General features: G+C 35.6%; 1 protein-coding gene across 1 annotated transcript in view; it reads left to right on the plus strand.

Annotated features, from left to right (window-relative positions):
• Window positions 1-16,036, plus strand: part of LOC114328575 (WD repeat-containing and planar cell polarity effector protein fritz-like) — a 57,522-nt gene that overhangs the window by 14,512 nt on the left and 26,974 nt on the right. The window contains exon 4 of the mRNA XM_028277463.2: window positions 1,753-2,465. Coding sequence (XP_028133264.2) covers window positions 1,753-2,465 — 713 coding nt within the window. The remainder of the gene's footprint in view (window positions 1-1,752; window positions 2,466-16,036) is intronic.

A 16,036-nucleotide genomic window follows, 5' to 3' on the forward strand; every position in this document is an offset into this window, starting at 1 on the left:
TTTTTTTCAGTTTTTCATGGTTAAAAAATATTTATTTTTTATTTTTTGGTCAAATTGTGGTAAATTGTCACATAAGAAACCTTCCTTATTCAAATGCCTTACGATTTTTTTGTTTCAGATATCCCAATCCTGAGATTAACTGTCCGCCATCATTTTTCGTGGCCTCGACTTTTGCGCCCTCTACAATATTAGTGTACGTGCATAAATGAAAAAATATATATTTTTTGTACTCTCTAAGAGTTACATTTTTAGTAAAGGTTCTGAGAAAAAAATTATTGAAAAAAATGTATATTTTTGGTCTTCTAAAGTGTACTAGAACCTTAAAAAATGGAAATAGAAATTTTAAAATTATAACAATGGCAAACTTAAACATTTTAAGAGTTAGTAATAAAGTTTGTAGATACAAATTACAAACTGTATTACTCACCCTTAAAATGCTAAAAACTGTATTACTCACCCTTAAAATTTTAAAACTTTTTCTTCGACTTCTCAAAAACGAACAATGTGGCGGTTACGTTATTCGGCGGACCCATTAAATTAAACATATTAAAGACAAAGATCATGATAGTGGATAAACTACGTAACAATCATCCACACATAACAGGTTTGGGATTATTGATCACAAACACAGGATTATTACAGGAGATTAAATGTAGATGTGATCTAGCAAAAGTTGCCACAGCAAAAATGACCAAAATATGGAAGGACTGTCAAATTTCGTATGTTTGTGTTTTATTGGCACTGGTTTTAGCACTGTCAAATTTCAAGAGCGGTAAAGATAAGGTTGATCAATTGCTTAGTATTCCCAATACTAACGTACGGATGTGAATCTTGGACCCTGAGACAATCAGACAGAAGAAAGATAGACGCCACTGAAATGTTCTATTGAAGATGAATGTTACGATTTCCTTGGACCCACCGTAAGACAAATAATTCAATTTTAAGAAAGCTAAAGGTTCGCCAACGACTCTCCAGTCAAGTCCATCTCCAACAATTAATTACTTTTGACATGTTATGAGAACAAACACAGAAAACATGGAAAGACTCATTATATAAGGAAAGGTGGAAGGCCGAAGATCACGAGGAAGATCCTCAACAAGATGGATCGATGAAATTACAGGAATATGCAAAAGACCTATGTACGAGTTAAAAGAAATGACCAGAGACAGAGATCTTTGGAGAGGGACAATATATACGACATCGCGTCGCCCACTACAATCCCTCCGGGAGGTCAGGTTTGAGGAAAAAATCTTTTTTTGTACGAAGAGTCCGGTTTCTCTACAAAACGGTGCGTCTTCATACTTATAATGGATTTCTGTCAAAATGTCAAAAATGCCTATTTATGGACATGTCCGCTTTCTCTTCTCACCGATTCAATTGTACTTTTTCCTTGTTTTGTGTCTATCTTTAACATCTTTCTCACTTCTATAAACGATCACGCCCGTAATCTACCAGGGCTGAATAACAGTGCCCTCGAGTCACATAGTGTATCAGTGTTCTAAGACTACTTCTTAGTAATTTAGTTCACTTTGTATGGTACACTAAGTCAAAGACTGCATTTGCTGCTCCACAAGTTCACCAAAAGCCAGAAGAGCTGCTGCTCCTAAGAAGAAGTAATTGGACTAATATCTTCGAAATGTTAAAAACTTGTATGAGATTTCACACTCACATTGTATTATTTAAATTGAAAAGTTAAGGAAGCGCCTAATTAATTTTTTTGGTATTTTATTATATTTAATTTTTGTTTTTTAGGTGCTGTATCTGTAGAAGTAAGCAATTTTGAGTTGGTAGGAGTTAATCTCAAACGAATCTCAGTGACATCTGTACCCCTACAGACTCAAGTTAGCTGTTCTGCCCTAAGTAAATGTGAGGACAGATTGTTAATATGTTGTATAGATGGCTCCTTAGCATTATTAGATCGCAGTAGGGGCTGTACAAGAACTATTAAAGCTAATTTTATTCCAACTTTGTTAGCTTGGCATCCTGCTGGAGCTGCAGTTGCTATTGCCAACGATAAAGGACAGTTACAGTATTACGATACTGCTTTGTCTTGTATAAAAAGTCAATTTTTAAACGAAGATTGTTTACCAACAGCAGTTGTTAATTTGTCTACTTGCTTTAACTTACAATTTAGTACAGCTTCCATAAATTGGGGTCCCAAGGACCTGATTGTTACTTTTGAACAGGGACCACTTGCCGTAGTTACGCATATTAATCAATCTTTAACGTTCAAATCTCTCATTCAAAATTATTTAAATTTGGGTAAGATTGATAAAGCGATTAAGTTGTTGCTCTCTTGGGAATTTCGAGAAGAGAGTTTCTTTGCCTTACAGAAGATTGTTGCTCATTTGATGAGGCAACCTCTGAATGAAGAAGTTTCCCAACATGTACAGATTGCTTTAGGAAGTTATCATAATAGTCCAGTTCCCATCAGGCCTCAAATTCGACATAGGTATGGAAATCAGGTAAGTTAAAATGACCTAACCATAAATGTATTTATTGTTACAAAATTGACTTTTCTATGATCTTTTAGGCACTAATGTTTGGTTTTAGTTGATTTTATTTGTTTTTAACACTTACTTCTAAACAAATGAAAAAACACTGAATTTATATCCTCTATTTTACAAACTACGATATCTAATTTATTTATTACACTAAATCTAATATTTTATCTAATTACAAATTCAAAAATATACTGCGCCCGTTACATATCAAAGTACACCGACGTTTTCAAATTCACAACTGAACTGCTAATTACAAAAACCTACTATTTATACAACATTCAATGTTCTAGAAATAAATAAATTCTCGAATAGTATTTACACGAAACAAGAAAGAATTTACCCCAAAAGTCGAGAAGGAATAGAACATCATAAATCATAAAAAGGTTAGTTGGTAAACAACACTCGGGTCTGTTAGGCCGGGAGCTGAAAACAGTCTGTGACATAATTATGTCACAATATCTTCTTCTCCTTGTGCCTAATCCTTTAAGGACATTGGCCATCATCATGGCCCATTTTACTCCGCTTGCAGCGGTTCTGAAGAGTTCTATTGTTGTTTTTCCACTCCACTGCTTTAAAATTTTCAACCAGAACGTGTGTCGTCTCCCCGGTCCTCTTTTTTCATCCACTTTCCCTTGGATAACCAATCGCATTAACTCATATTTTTCATCGTTTGGATGTGACCAAAGTAGCTCATTTTTCTTTCCTTCATAGTGTTGAATAATTCTTTTTCATCTTTTTTTTTTGTTTGTAGTGTCGATTTTCATTTGATCTGTCTGATTTTCTTTTGCGCTTCGGAAATTGTACGGTTAAGTTTTTTTCCAGATCACGAGTTACAAGTTATGTAACCTCCATTCTAGGAGAACCAGCTAATTTTCAGAAGAAGGGTTTTCTTGCCTTATACTGGTTGTTTTGCTAAACTGAAGGGGCCAGTCTCCCCTTTTTGGTCGTTCTGCTCAATCCGCCAGATGAGATACTCCTGTGTCTTCTGCCTTCATTGACCATTTTTCGTCTGTAATCCAGACAGGAACTCTTACAAGGTTCATCTACATACAACCCACCACCATATTTCTATATATGACTATTCTCACCCTACCTATTTAATCTGTCATTACCATAATATAACACTCATCTATAGTAAAACCAAATCAAAAGTCTAATTTTCTTTCTGGGTCCCGTTCATGTTCCTTTCTCATTAATTTCCTCACAGACATTTCATACCCCCCAGTCCCTACTGTCATCATCTTATAACGGTTTTGGTTTTTGGACCCTTAGAGATCCGGGCAGCCTGCGAGGTCTTTAGGAATTAGTCGCCTAAGTTTGAGCTTGTGCTTTCTTAATGATACATCCCCCTAGATTATTTAAGACATTTTTACACCTCAGTCACCCCCATTTTGATTTCTTTTAAACTTACACAAATTCCAACAGCTACTAATGTTAAATAAATTCGATAACTTTAAATTAACACAAAATTGCTTTTTTAAATCTTAGGTCTCTTGACAAGATTTGATTACTGACTTTAGTTCTCGAATACAAACATTTGTGTAATGTGGTTTGCCTAACCACCTCCACTGACAGTATAGGTGAATACATTTTTAACTACAACATCTAGTTTACTGAATTTTAAATGATAATTTTCACAATGGAGTGTGCTGTTACATCATTTCTAATTTTAACAAGCTGTACACCACAGTCTTTAAATATGACAGGTTAACTTTTCAACTTCCTGTATCATTTCTGTCTTGTCATCGTTCGGAGGTCTCTATCCATTTCATTGTCACTTGGCTGCCATACTTTCACCATGTGAACAAGTCAAACCACAGCTCAGATGTTACCTGGGGCATATTAGTAAAATATTTTAAACATCCATGCTTAAGTTAGCATTTTCAACCGATGTTTCCTTGACGGATTACTTTTACAAGGCTTTGACCCACATATTTTTGTTAAATTATATCTTGGTGGTTAGCATGTAAATTTCACGTGAGTATAACCTACAACTTTTCTTAACCGTAGTCAAAATTTCAAAATCTTTGCATTATTTTACCAGGTTATATTCATTTTAGGTAAGCACTGATGATGACTGGTAAACATAGGCGCCCATACACACGGGCAGGGGGGGTGGCCCCCCCTAGCTTTTCGGGAAAGAACAAAAATTAAAATTATATTACAAAACGTATTTTTATCAAAAAATTATTGGATAATTTTGAGAGATAAATTGGAAACAACATTATTTATTAATAAAAAATCACATATTGGGCAATTAATGGTTTAACAGAAAATAAATCTGTGTGTCTGTGACAGCGGTCTATATGGAATGTGCATAATACACATTTCGGACAGTCACGGTATGCTATTAACGAAAACATTGAAAGATATTGTTTTCACCCATTTTGAAAAAATGTGAAATCTTTGTATTATCCACGTCCGTCTGTCCGTAACCACAACTCCTCCGGCAATATAGCAGCTAGAATGACAAATGAGGTGTCAAATGAAAGCTGATAATCCAAGGATGGTACTAAAAGTGAGATATTTGACCTTGGCGGTCTGTCCGTCGGTCTGTACGACCGCGAATATAACTCCTCCATCATTATACCAGGTAGAATGACAAATGAGGTGTCAAATGAAAGCTTATAATCCAAGGATGGTACTAAAGGTAAGATATTTGACCTAGGCGGTCTGTGCGTCGGTCCGTACGACCGCGAATATAACTTCTCCGTCATTATACCAGGTAGAATGACAAATGAGGTGTCAAATGAAAGCTGATAATCCTAGGATTGTACTAAAGGTGAGATATTTGACCTAGGCGGTCTGTGCGTCGGTCCCTCCGACCGCGAATATAACTCCTCCGTCATTATACCAGGTAGAATGACAAATGAGGTGTCAAATGAAAGCTGATAATCCAAGGATGGTACTAAAGGTGAGATATTTAACTTAGGCGGTCTGTACATCGGTCCCTCCGACCGCGAATATAACTCCTCCATCGTTATACCAGCTTGAATGATAAATGAGGTGTCAAATGAAAGCTTATAATCCAAGGATGGTACTAAAGGTGAGATATTTGACCTAGGCTGTCTTTCCGTCGGTCCGTACGACCGCGAATATAACTTCTCCGTCATTATACCAGGTAGAATGACAAATGAGGTGTCAAATAAAAGCTGATAATCCAAGGATGGTACAAAGGTGAGATATTTGACCTGGGCAATCTTTCCGTCGGTCCGTAGGACCGCCAATGTAACTCCTCTGCCATTATACCGGGTAGAATCACAAATGAGGTGACAAATGTCAAAGTTTAGTAAGAATGACTCAACATTAGTAAATTCGTATATCAATCCACGCAAATTTACACGTAAAATTCAAATATCGTCTTCCAGTTCTACTTTCGATTACTTTGGGTGAAAACCTAGGACTTACGAAGTCCAATTACTTGTTAGAAACGTGGGAACATAATATATCTATACTGTAATCGACACCCAAAATTACAAATTAAATAAATCATTTATAATACTTCAAAGCAAATCATATCAGCAAGAAATCCGATCTCTGGCCGATAATCACTAATAGTCCAAGTAATGAAGCTTAAAATAGGACAAAACCTCGCAATTTTTACAGAATGGATCGATTTCCTTGAAAATTTTTGAGAATAAGTAGTGGATAGTCTAAGGATCAAAATCTATATCATGCCGAAAGGCGCTTTTACCATGGGGGTGGTTGCCACCGCATCTCGGGGGTGAAAATTTTTTATTATATTTTAATTGCAAAAGTTGGTGAAAACGTTCATTCTAAACAAAAAACGTTCTATACATTTTTTTGCCAATTCGATTTATTCGCTATCAAAAGTGTTAGTTTTATATCGAAAAAATCAATGTTTTTAATAAGTTTTCTGCTAATAACTCCAAAAGTTTTCGTTTATCAAATCAATTTTACTTGACAAAAATGTAGGTTTTGAAAAAATAAACAAAACCATTTTTTTAAATTTTCTTTAAGACCAATAGTAATCGAGCTATACTTTATAATATGTTGGCTCTTCTTCGTCAAATGCTAAATATTGTAGATTCGAAGTCAAACGACGGGAAAACAATGCATTTTTCGAGGACAATTTGTTGAAACTAATTTAAAGTACTTAAAAATATCTATCTTCAGAAATTAAAAAGGAGTCTCTAGCTCAAAAAATTAAGTGACTTATACTGAAAAGAATGTCAGTCCCCATTTTTTTCAGCGGAAAAGTGATCGCAAGCAGGGGGTTGATCTTTTAAAAGCCTACAAAATCATTTTTACAAAACTTTCTAAGATAAAAAATAAAAAAGTTACGGTTAAAAAATAATAATTCTTTTGAAAAAAAAAAAAGGAGAAATCCAATTGAAAGCATGATAATGTAAGTTAGCGGTATTTTTAGTCATTGGGCTTATTACTTCTTATTTATTTATGCATTAATGATAGATTCTAGAAGTTTGACTGGCTTAGAATGATTAGTTTAAAAAAACCTGGAGTTAAAAGCGAATAAGGAATTTTTGTATTTTGGTAAAAAATGCCATTTTCTTCAGAATAGAAAGATTAGCATCAGAGATACGAAAAAATGTTTCGATATAAAATTGCAGGATATTTAATTCCCAAGAACTTGGTTTGAGAAAAATTTTTCTACGGCAAAAATTGAGTGAATCGAAAAACATTGATTTTTTTTATACAAAACTAACAGTTTCGATAGCGAATAAATCGAAAACTATTAATTTTATCAAAAAAATGTATAGAACATTTTTTGCTTAGAATGAACGATTTTATCAACTTTTGCGGTCAAAATATAATAAAAGATTTCCACCCCCGAGATAGGGTGGCAACCACCCCCATGGTAAAAGCGCCCTTTGAAATCATATAGATTTTGATCCTTGGACTATCCACTACTTATTCTCAAATTTTTAAGCAAATCGATCCATTCTGTAAAAATTGCGAGGTGAAAAGCTTCGGTTCCTGGCCTATAATGAGCCATTTTTTTTTAAATTGATTGAACATAGTCAAATTTTAGTTTGCAAAAGTATTTTTTTAGTAAGTAGATTATTTTAAAGTGTACATTATGATGAACAGAACAATTTTATTTAAATGAAAACAGGTGATCTTTCATGACGAATGAGTGTTATATACAGGGTGTCCCAAAAGTAGCGGAAAGGTCGAATAATTCGCGAAATGAACATCGGATCGAAAAACTGAAAAATATGTTTTAAATATTTTTCAAAAATCTATGCGATGACACTAAGCATATCCACCACTTCAAACCCTGGGTGTGAAGCTTTAAAATCTTAAATGGAACCCCTAATTTTTGTTGCAGATTTGGATTTCCCTTGTAAAAATAAGCAAATTTTATTCTAGCCATTTTGCGAATTGTGGATAATCGGAAAAAACGATATATTGTGATGCCATAGCAAAATTATAGAAACGGTCTAATATCTCGAGAAATATACTTCCAAATGAAAAACTAAAAAACACCTTTTAATATTTTTCAAAAATCTATAGAATGACACCAAACAGGATTTTTCATTCCACACTCTGGAGGTGGGGGTGAGAATTAACTTTAAAATCTTAAATAGGAACCCCCGTTTTTTATTGCAGATTGAGTTTCCTCCTCAAAAAATAAATATCATTTATTCGAAACTTTTTTTAGAATTGTTGAGGATGCCGCCATAATCGGAAAATGCGATTTATTTGCGCCATCTATCAACGATTCTAAAAATGTTTGGAATATATGTGACTTATTTTTCATAAGGATTCTAAATCTGCAAAAATAAAGGGGGCTCCTTTTTAAGATTATAAAGTAAAAACTTGGTTCGACAAATACTCATGGTTAGTCTACTAGCCAAAGTTGAAGGCAGGGCTTTGCAAGCATTGTATTCTTTTCAAACGGGTTTTAAAGGGAGGCGCAACTTTTGTGGTACCCATTACATTTCCATTTAAAAACCTGGTCTATTATTTAAATGTATGAATAATTTCTCACAACAAGGTTCAAACTAGGTTTTTTTAGGTAGTTTAAACTACAGTAGACTCCCTCTATAACGAGAACTGAAATGGTGGACTAATTATCTCGTTATAAGCCGATCTCGTTATATCAAACAAGAATAATATTGAACTACTTTAAATGGGAAATAATAATTTAAAATAATTTAAAAACAATAATATTGAAATGTTTTGATGCCTCTTACGTAGTTTATTAGGTGTCGATGGTCAACCTGAACAGTAAACAATGAGACTTCGCCGTCATAAATTGTAAATTTCCTATAATATTCAATATCGGTCGATAAACAGGCAGAAGTTTATTACAGGTGGCCGAGTTTATTACAGCACTAGCCTCTATAATAAGACAGATGTTGGGCATTTCTATGTACAGGCAGTTGGGGCATTTATTTATTTATGACCATTACAACGCTAAAAACAGGTAAAGACACTTATTCTTCAATTTCAATTTTCTTCGTTGTAACCAAATATGCCTCGTTATAAAGCGTTATAGTTCAATAGGAATTTCATGGGACACCTAATGTACCTCGTTATAAGCGAAACCTCGTTATATCCGTGTTCGTTATAGAGAGAGTTTACTGTATATATTGTCATCCGAAATATACAAAATGTAATGTGCAACATCTTAACGTTTGGCCCCCCCTTAAAAATTTTTATATGGGCACCCTTGCTGGTAAACCAGTCGAAAACTAGTTATGTGATTGTGATGTAGCCCTTTTTAGGGATTTTAAATATATACCTTTTATAAGGGATTTTACTGTTTTTTGTATTACGAGGTATACAGCCAACTACAGGAAAAAATTTTTCCTTGTGGATCCTTACAAGTAGACAAGGCGAAAACGGCGAGTTCGTTGGGAAAAATATTCCCATGAGATTTTTTTGCATAATTACATTCGTGAGAAATCCCAGAATAAGGTTCAAGAACTCGCCCACGTGAAAAGTAGACCAAATTTTTTTTAACAATTATTTTAATCAAATTGAAAAAATCAATATTTTTGGCCCGGACAATCTTTTTGTAGGTTTTTTGGACCATTCTGGATAAAAAAGGTCTCTTATAATTTTTCTCTAAAGTTGATCGTTTTCGAGTTATAAGTAATTTAAAATTGAAAAAAACGAAAAATGGCGATTTTCAAGGCTTAATAACTCAGTTAAAAGTTATTATTGTGAAAGTCAGAAAGTGACTAAATCAAAGTTTAATGCCCCCCCTACAAGATCTCGAAGAAATTTTTGTCATTATTTTATTACTAAGCTGTTATTTTTAAGTAATAATATTGAGCGCCATGCACTTGGTAGTCGGCCGTAAATGTGAGTGCAAGTAAGATGCACAATTGGACTGCGGAGTGGCATCTCTCTCGCACTCAGCATTACGGGCGGCTACCACGTGCATGGCGCTCAATATTATTACTTAAAAATAACAGCTTAGTAATAAAATAATGAAACTCCGCCATTGCCTGGTCCCAAGTCCAGGATGAGAAAGGAGGAGGGTTGTGGTTGGGCTAACAACCCAACCACGTAAAAAATATTTTGTTATGGAATCGTCAAGATGCCTCGGAACTGGACTAAATAAAAAGATGACGACAAGTGCTATGGAAATGGATACGAGAAAGGTTATATATATGGGCTGCTGGAATGTAAGAACTATGTATGAGATCGGCAAAACTAATCAGGTAGCTGCTGAGATGGACAAAAACAAAATAGAAATCCTAGGAATAAGCGAGGTAAGGTGGAAAGGATGTGGAAAAACGAGACTACAAAATGGAAAAACAATCTTATTCTCGGGACATACACAGGAAACTGCCAAACATGAGGGCGGAGTGGCCATAATGCTGGGGAAAAACGCAGCACGAGCATTGATAGATTGGGAGGGTGTGACAGATAGGATTATAGTAGCAAGGTTTAAAACAAGATTTCGCAACCTCTCAATAATAAATGTTTATGCTCCCACCAACGACAAAGAGCAGGTAGTGAAAGAAGAATTTTACGAGCAACTGCAAGCTGTATATGATAGAATGGAGGCAAATAATAAAAGTGATATCTTAATAATGATGGGGGATATGAACGCCAAAATGGGTGGAGAAAATGAGGGAAAAGAGTTTGTAATGGGTAGGGAAGGCTTAGGAGAAATAAATGAAAATGGTGAAATGTTTACTGACTTCTGTGCCCAAAACAACTTAATGATTGGCGGAAGTATCTTTCCACACAAGCGCATATACAAGATAACGTGGATTTCCCCAGGAGGTGAAGTACAAAACCAAATAGACCACATTACAATAAATAGACGATGGAGGAAATCACTACTGGATGTAAGATCTATGAGAGGAGCAGAGGTAGGGTCCGATCATGTATTAGTGAGAGCGAAATTTACAGTTAAGCTGCGAGCAGCAGCAAAGAGCAAAGAGAACGCCGAACAGAGAAAAATACAATGTTCACTGGATCAGAGATGGAAATGACGTACAGAATGAATTCAGAGAGCGAATGCAGAATAATTGGAGAACGGTCGGCGACATAGAGGAAGCCACTGTTGAGGAACTCTGGAACAAGTATAAAGAGGCGATAAAGAAAACGGCAGTGGAAACAGTTGGCTACAAGAAAAACAGTAACAAACCCTGGATGGCAAAAATAACATGGGACAAGATACAAGAACGTAAACAAATTAAAGTCAAGCTACTAGGAATGAAAGACGACGATGAGAAGCAACGATTAGAACAGAAATACTGGGAAAAAAAAATAAAGAAGTCAAAAGAAGCGCAAGAAATGACAAAAGATCATACCACAACGGACTTATTAATGAAGCTGAAAATGCGGCAAGAGAAAACGATCTAAAAAAATTGTATGATATCACAAGAACCTTGACCAGAACAAGCCGAAATGGTACCACTAAAATAAAATATAAAGATGGTGTCGTACTAAAAACAGAACAACAAATTCTTACTAGATGGATGGAATATTTCAAAGAAATGTATGAAGAACAGAAGATAATAAACGAAATAGAAGAGGAACCTAACAGACAACCAATGAACATGAACACCGAAGAATTCACCCATGAAGAGATAAAAGATGCAATTAAACGATTAAAAAGAGGAAAAGCTGGCGGAATAGACAATATCCCTGCTGAGTTAATCAAAGCAGACATCTAAACGTCCACCTCTATACTGTACACACTTTTAAATAAAATTTGGAGAACCGAAGAGCTACCCAGAGAATGGACGCAAGGCTTAATTGTAAAAATTCCTAAGAAGGGCGACACATCCAAATGTGAAAATTGGAGGCCGATCACCTTGCTATGCACAACAAGCAAAATAATGACCCGAATCATGCTTGAAAGAATGAAGAAGGAATTTGATAAAGTTAAAGAGAAAACCAAGCTGGATTCCGGGCACAAAGATCCTGCATTGACCATATTTGTACGATGAGAACGATTATAGAGCAATCATTAGAGTGGCAGAATAAGCTATATGTGAACTTTATAGACTTCGAGAAAGCGTTTGATCGTGTAGATCGCAAAGCCTCATGGAAATTGCTCGAGAAATACGGAATGCCTCCCAAGTATATCAGAATTATAAAACTGTTCTACGAAGGGTCCACAGCACGCATAGTCCACGAAGGCAAGTTAACAGAACAAATAGATATTGGTACAGGAGTGAGGCAAGGCTGTGTGCTCTCTCCAACCTTATTCCTGATAGTAATCGACTGGATCATGTCTAAGGCTACTAGTAATAAGACTGGAATAAGATGGAATCTTTTTAACCAACTTGAGGATTTGGAATTTGCAGATGACATATGGCTTTTAACAGAAAAAAGACAACACATGCAACGCAAAACTGAAAAAGTAGCAGAGGCAGGGAAGAAGGTCGGACTTAACATAAACGTCAGAAAAACTAAGATAATGAAAATAAATACACCAAGAGAAATGGGAATATCACTGGGAGGCACGGAATTAGAAATGGTAGAGAAATTTAACTACTTGGGCAGTATTTTGAACAACAAAGGAAGGACGGAGGAGGACGTAAAACGGAGAATAGGAATAGCTCAAAACGCATTCAATGTGCTAAGGAAAATGTGGTTTTCACGTCAGATGACAAGTAAAACCAAGATAAGATTATTCAACAGCAACGTGAAGACTGTGTTATACGGAGCAGAAACTTGGAAAGTGTCAAGAAAATGTATCGGACAGATGCAAGTGTTTATAAATAAATGCCTAAGGAAGATTCTTAACATTTACTGGCCAAACCGCATATCAAACCAAGAATTATGGACAAGAACTAACCAGGTACATATATCTAAGACAATATGCAAAAGGAAATGGAGTTGGATGGGGCACACACTAAGAAGACCTGATACAGACATAGCGAGGCAAGCCCTAGAATACACACTACATGGCAAGAGAAGACCAGGTAGACCCGTAGAAACGTGGAAAAGAAGTGTGGACAAAGAAATAAGTGCTATTGGGAAAACCTGGGCAGAAATAAAGATAAGTGCAAAGGATAGGACAGAATGGAGGCATACAGTTGACGCCCTATGCTCCGCATGGAGTGAAGAGGAATAAGTAAGTAAGTAATAAAATAATGACAAAAATTTCTTCGGGATCTTGTAGGGGGGCATTAGACTTTGATTTAGTCACTTTCTGACTTTCATAATAATAACTTTTAACCGAGTTATCAAGCCTTGAAAATCGCCATTTTTCGTTTTTTTTTCAATTTTAAATTGCTTATAACTCGAAAACGATCAACTTTAGAGAAAAATTATAAGAGACCTTTTTTATCCAGAATGGTCCAAAAAACCTACAAAAAAATTGTCTGCGCCAAAATTCTTGATTTTTGCAATTTGATTAAAAAAAATTGTTAAAAAAAATTTAGCCCACTTTTCACGTGAGCGACTTCTTGAACCTTATTCTGGGATGTCTCACGAATGTAATTATGCAAAAAAATCTCATGGGAATATTTTTCCCAACGAACCCGCCGTTTTCGCCTTGTCTAAAGGTGTTATCAGCCGGAGCCAACTGATCCCTGTTTTTTTATGAGATATTTACTCTTTCTCCTCTCCTGATTGTTACTCTTCCTCCTCATCCTTTCGTATCTCTTGCATGTTGTAACCCACGGATTGGGACTGGTATCTTCTTCTAGTTCCATGACCGTTAACGATCGTTGGATATCATGTTGGCTACCATATTCGCTATCGTGACTTTATTGACAGCAGCTCTGACTAATGATGTAGTCGATTTTCCGTACCATTGCCGTAGATTTTTCAGCTATGATGATGCTCTTCTTCTACCAGGACCACGTTTACCTTGGACCTTTCCCTGAATGATCAGATGTAAAAGCTCATATTTTTCAGGGTGTCTCATAATGTGACCAAAGAATTCCAGCTTGCGTCTCTTTATTATATTGACCAGTTATGTTGTTTGGTTTAGCCGTCTAAGGACTTCTTCATTTCTAACTCTGTCTGGGACTGGTATAGTGGAGTTAATTCACAGCTATACACATGGTAAATGTCCTAAGAAAATATATAAGTTATAAATAAGAAAATTCCAATAAAATGTTACAATGTGGTGGACCAAAAGCAAGTCTTGATCAGTGGTAAAATTCGATTTGGTTCCATCGTCCTAGGATAATATCAAAAATTCAAACCAAAATAAAGCTCATAACAGTCCTGAGCATTCGTGCTATAGTTGACAATTGATCTATGGTAGATATCCAGTTTCTTTTGGTTGTTATTCGTGTGTATTCACGTATATTTTTGAGTTGAAAGAATATTTCACATGAATAAACCGCTCAGTATACAAAATTCAGTATGGAATATACAAAGAATATGCTGATTGGATTTTTTTTTTATTTTTAGTAATAATCACCGCTTGTCATGAAAAGTTTCATTTTAGACGGAGAGGCAGCGCTGAAAAATCTATTTGAATTTACTAAAGCTAGATTTTTCACAGTTGATTACTGTGGGTGTGTAGAGAAACATACTGCGGTCGGTCAAGCGAAACGTAGAACAGGGGTTACTGAAGGGGTATCAAAGTTGCTTTCCTACGAAGGTAATTATTTCCAAATTGAAGAGTCTCAGATGCAGAATCCACCAATTTAATAAAAACTAAAATGGTACATAGTAATTTAAACCATGAGACTTTTCGCGTTGAAAGTTCTTACTGGTACATCCTTAACACATTCGCGGACACGCTGTCATTTTATACATGTATTCTTATGCAGTAAATGACTTCATATGCAGTCATGACCGCGAATGTGTTAATCTGCGACTTTTACACACTGCGACAATTAATAAGACAGCAGACGACGAATATAGAAAACGAAAGGGAAACGATCACATTCCGCCTTCATCCGTCTAGGAAAAGGACAGCAGAGGAACTTTCAGTACTCAAACCGAGTAAAGGAAATAAAATAATAAATGATAGTTTTGCTTGTTTTCGTTTCAGAGGGTTGCACACCAGCTAGACAGGCTGTTTCTACCATTTCAGGCGTCTTCAGTAGCTTTTGTTAGCGTGCACACCTCTGAATCGAAAAATAGCTCCACTATCATTTTAAAGGGAATCTGAAAAATAATTCAAATTTCCCATTAGACGCGATACAGCGACATCTCATAACAAATTGAAGAGTCTCAGATGCAGAATCCACCAATTTAATAAAAACTAAAATGGTACATAGTAATTTAAACCTGAGACTTTTCGCGTTGAAAGTTCTTACTGGTACATCCTTAATCTGCGACTTTTTCAATTAATAAGACAGCAGACGACGAATATAGAAAACGAAAGGGAAACGATCACATTCCGCCTTCAGCCTTCCGTTTTTATTAAATTGGTGGATTCTGCATCTGAGACTCTTCAATTTGTTATGAGATGTCACTGTATCGCGTCTAATGGGAAGTTCGAGTTATTTTTCAGATTCCCTTTAAAATGATAGTGGAGCTATTTTTCGATTCAGAGGTGTGCACGCTAACAAAATCTACTGAAGACGCCTGAAATGGTAGAAACAGCCTGTCTAGCTGGTGTGCAACCCTCTGAATCGAAAACAAGCAAAACTATCATTTACTATGTAATTATTTCCATTTACTAAGGCTGAAAATCAGTACACACATTCTAAATTAAATATAAACAAAAGTTATTATAGTCGGTCAGCTGTATGACGGGACAGAGCCGGTCGGTCGGCCCCAATAGTCGATTGAGGAAATGAAGCATTTTGGCTCGCAATTTTTTCATCCAGAATGGATTTACTTGAAATTTTCACAGAAGTTAGGGAATAGTCCAAGGATCATTTTCTATATCATGTCGCTATCATACGCTAAAACCTTGGGGGTGGTTGCCACCCCATCTCGGGAGTGGGAATTTTTTATTACATTTTAACCATGTAATTTGATGGAAACGGTGATTCTAAGAAAAAATGTTTTTTACATTTTCTTCGTAAAACTAATATTTTTCGAGTTATTCGCGCTTGAAAATAACAGTTTTTCGACGAAAAAATCGACTTTTTTAGAGGGTTTTTTGAGAATACCTCGAAAAATATTCTATATATTTTTGGCGATAAAAAGTT

The sequence above is a fragment of the Diabrotica virgifera genome, chromosome 5, assembly GCF_917563875.1.
Source record: "Diabrotica virgifera virgifera chromosome 5, PGI_DIABVI_V3a".
Taxonomy (NCBI): Eukaryota; Metazoa; Arthropoda; class Insecta; order Coleoptera; family Chrysomelidae; genus Diabrotica; species Diabrotica virgifera.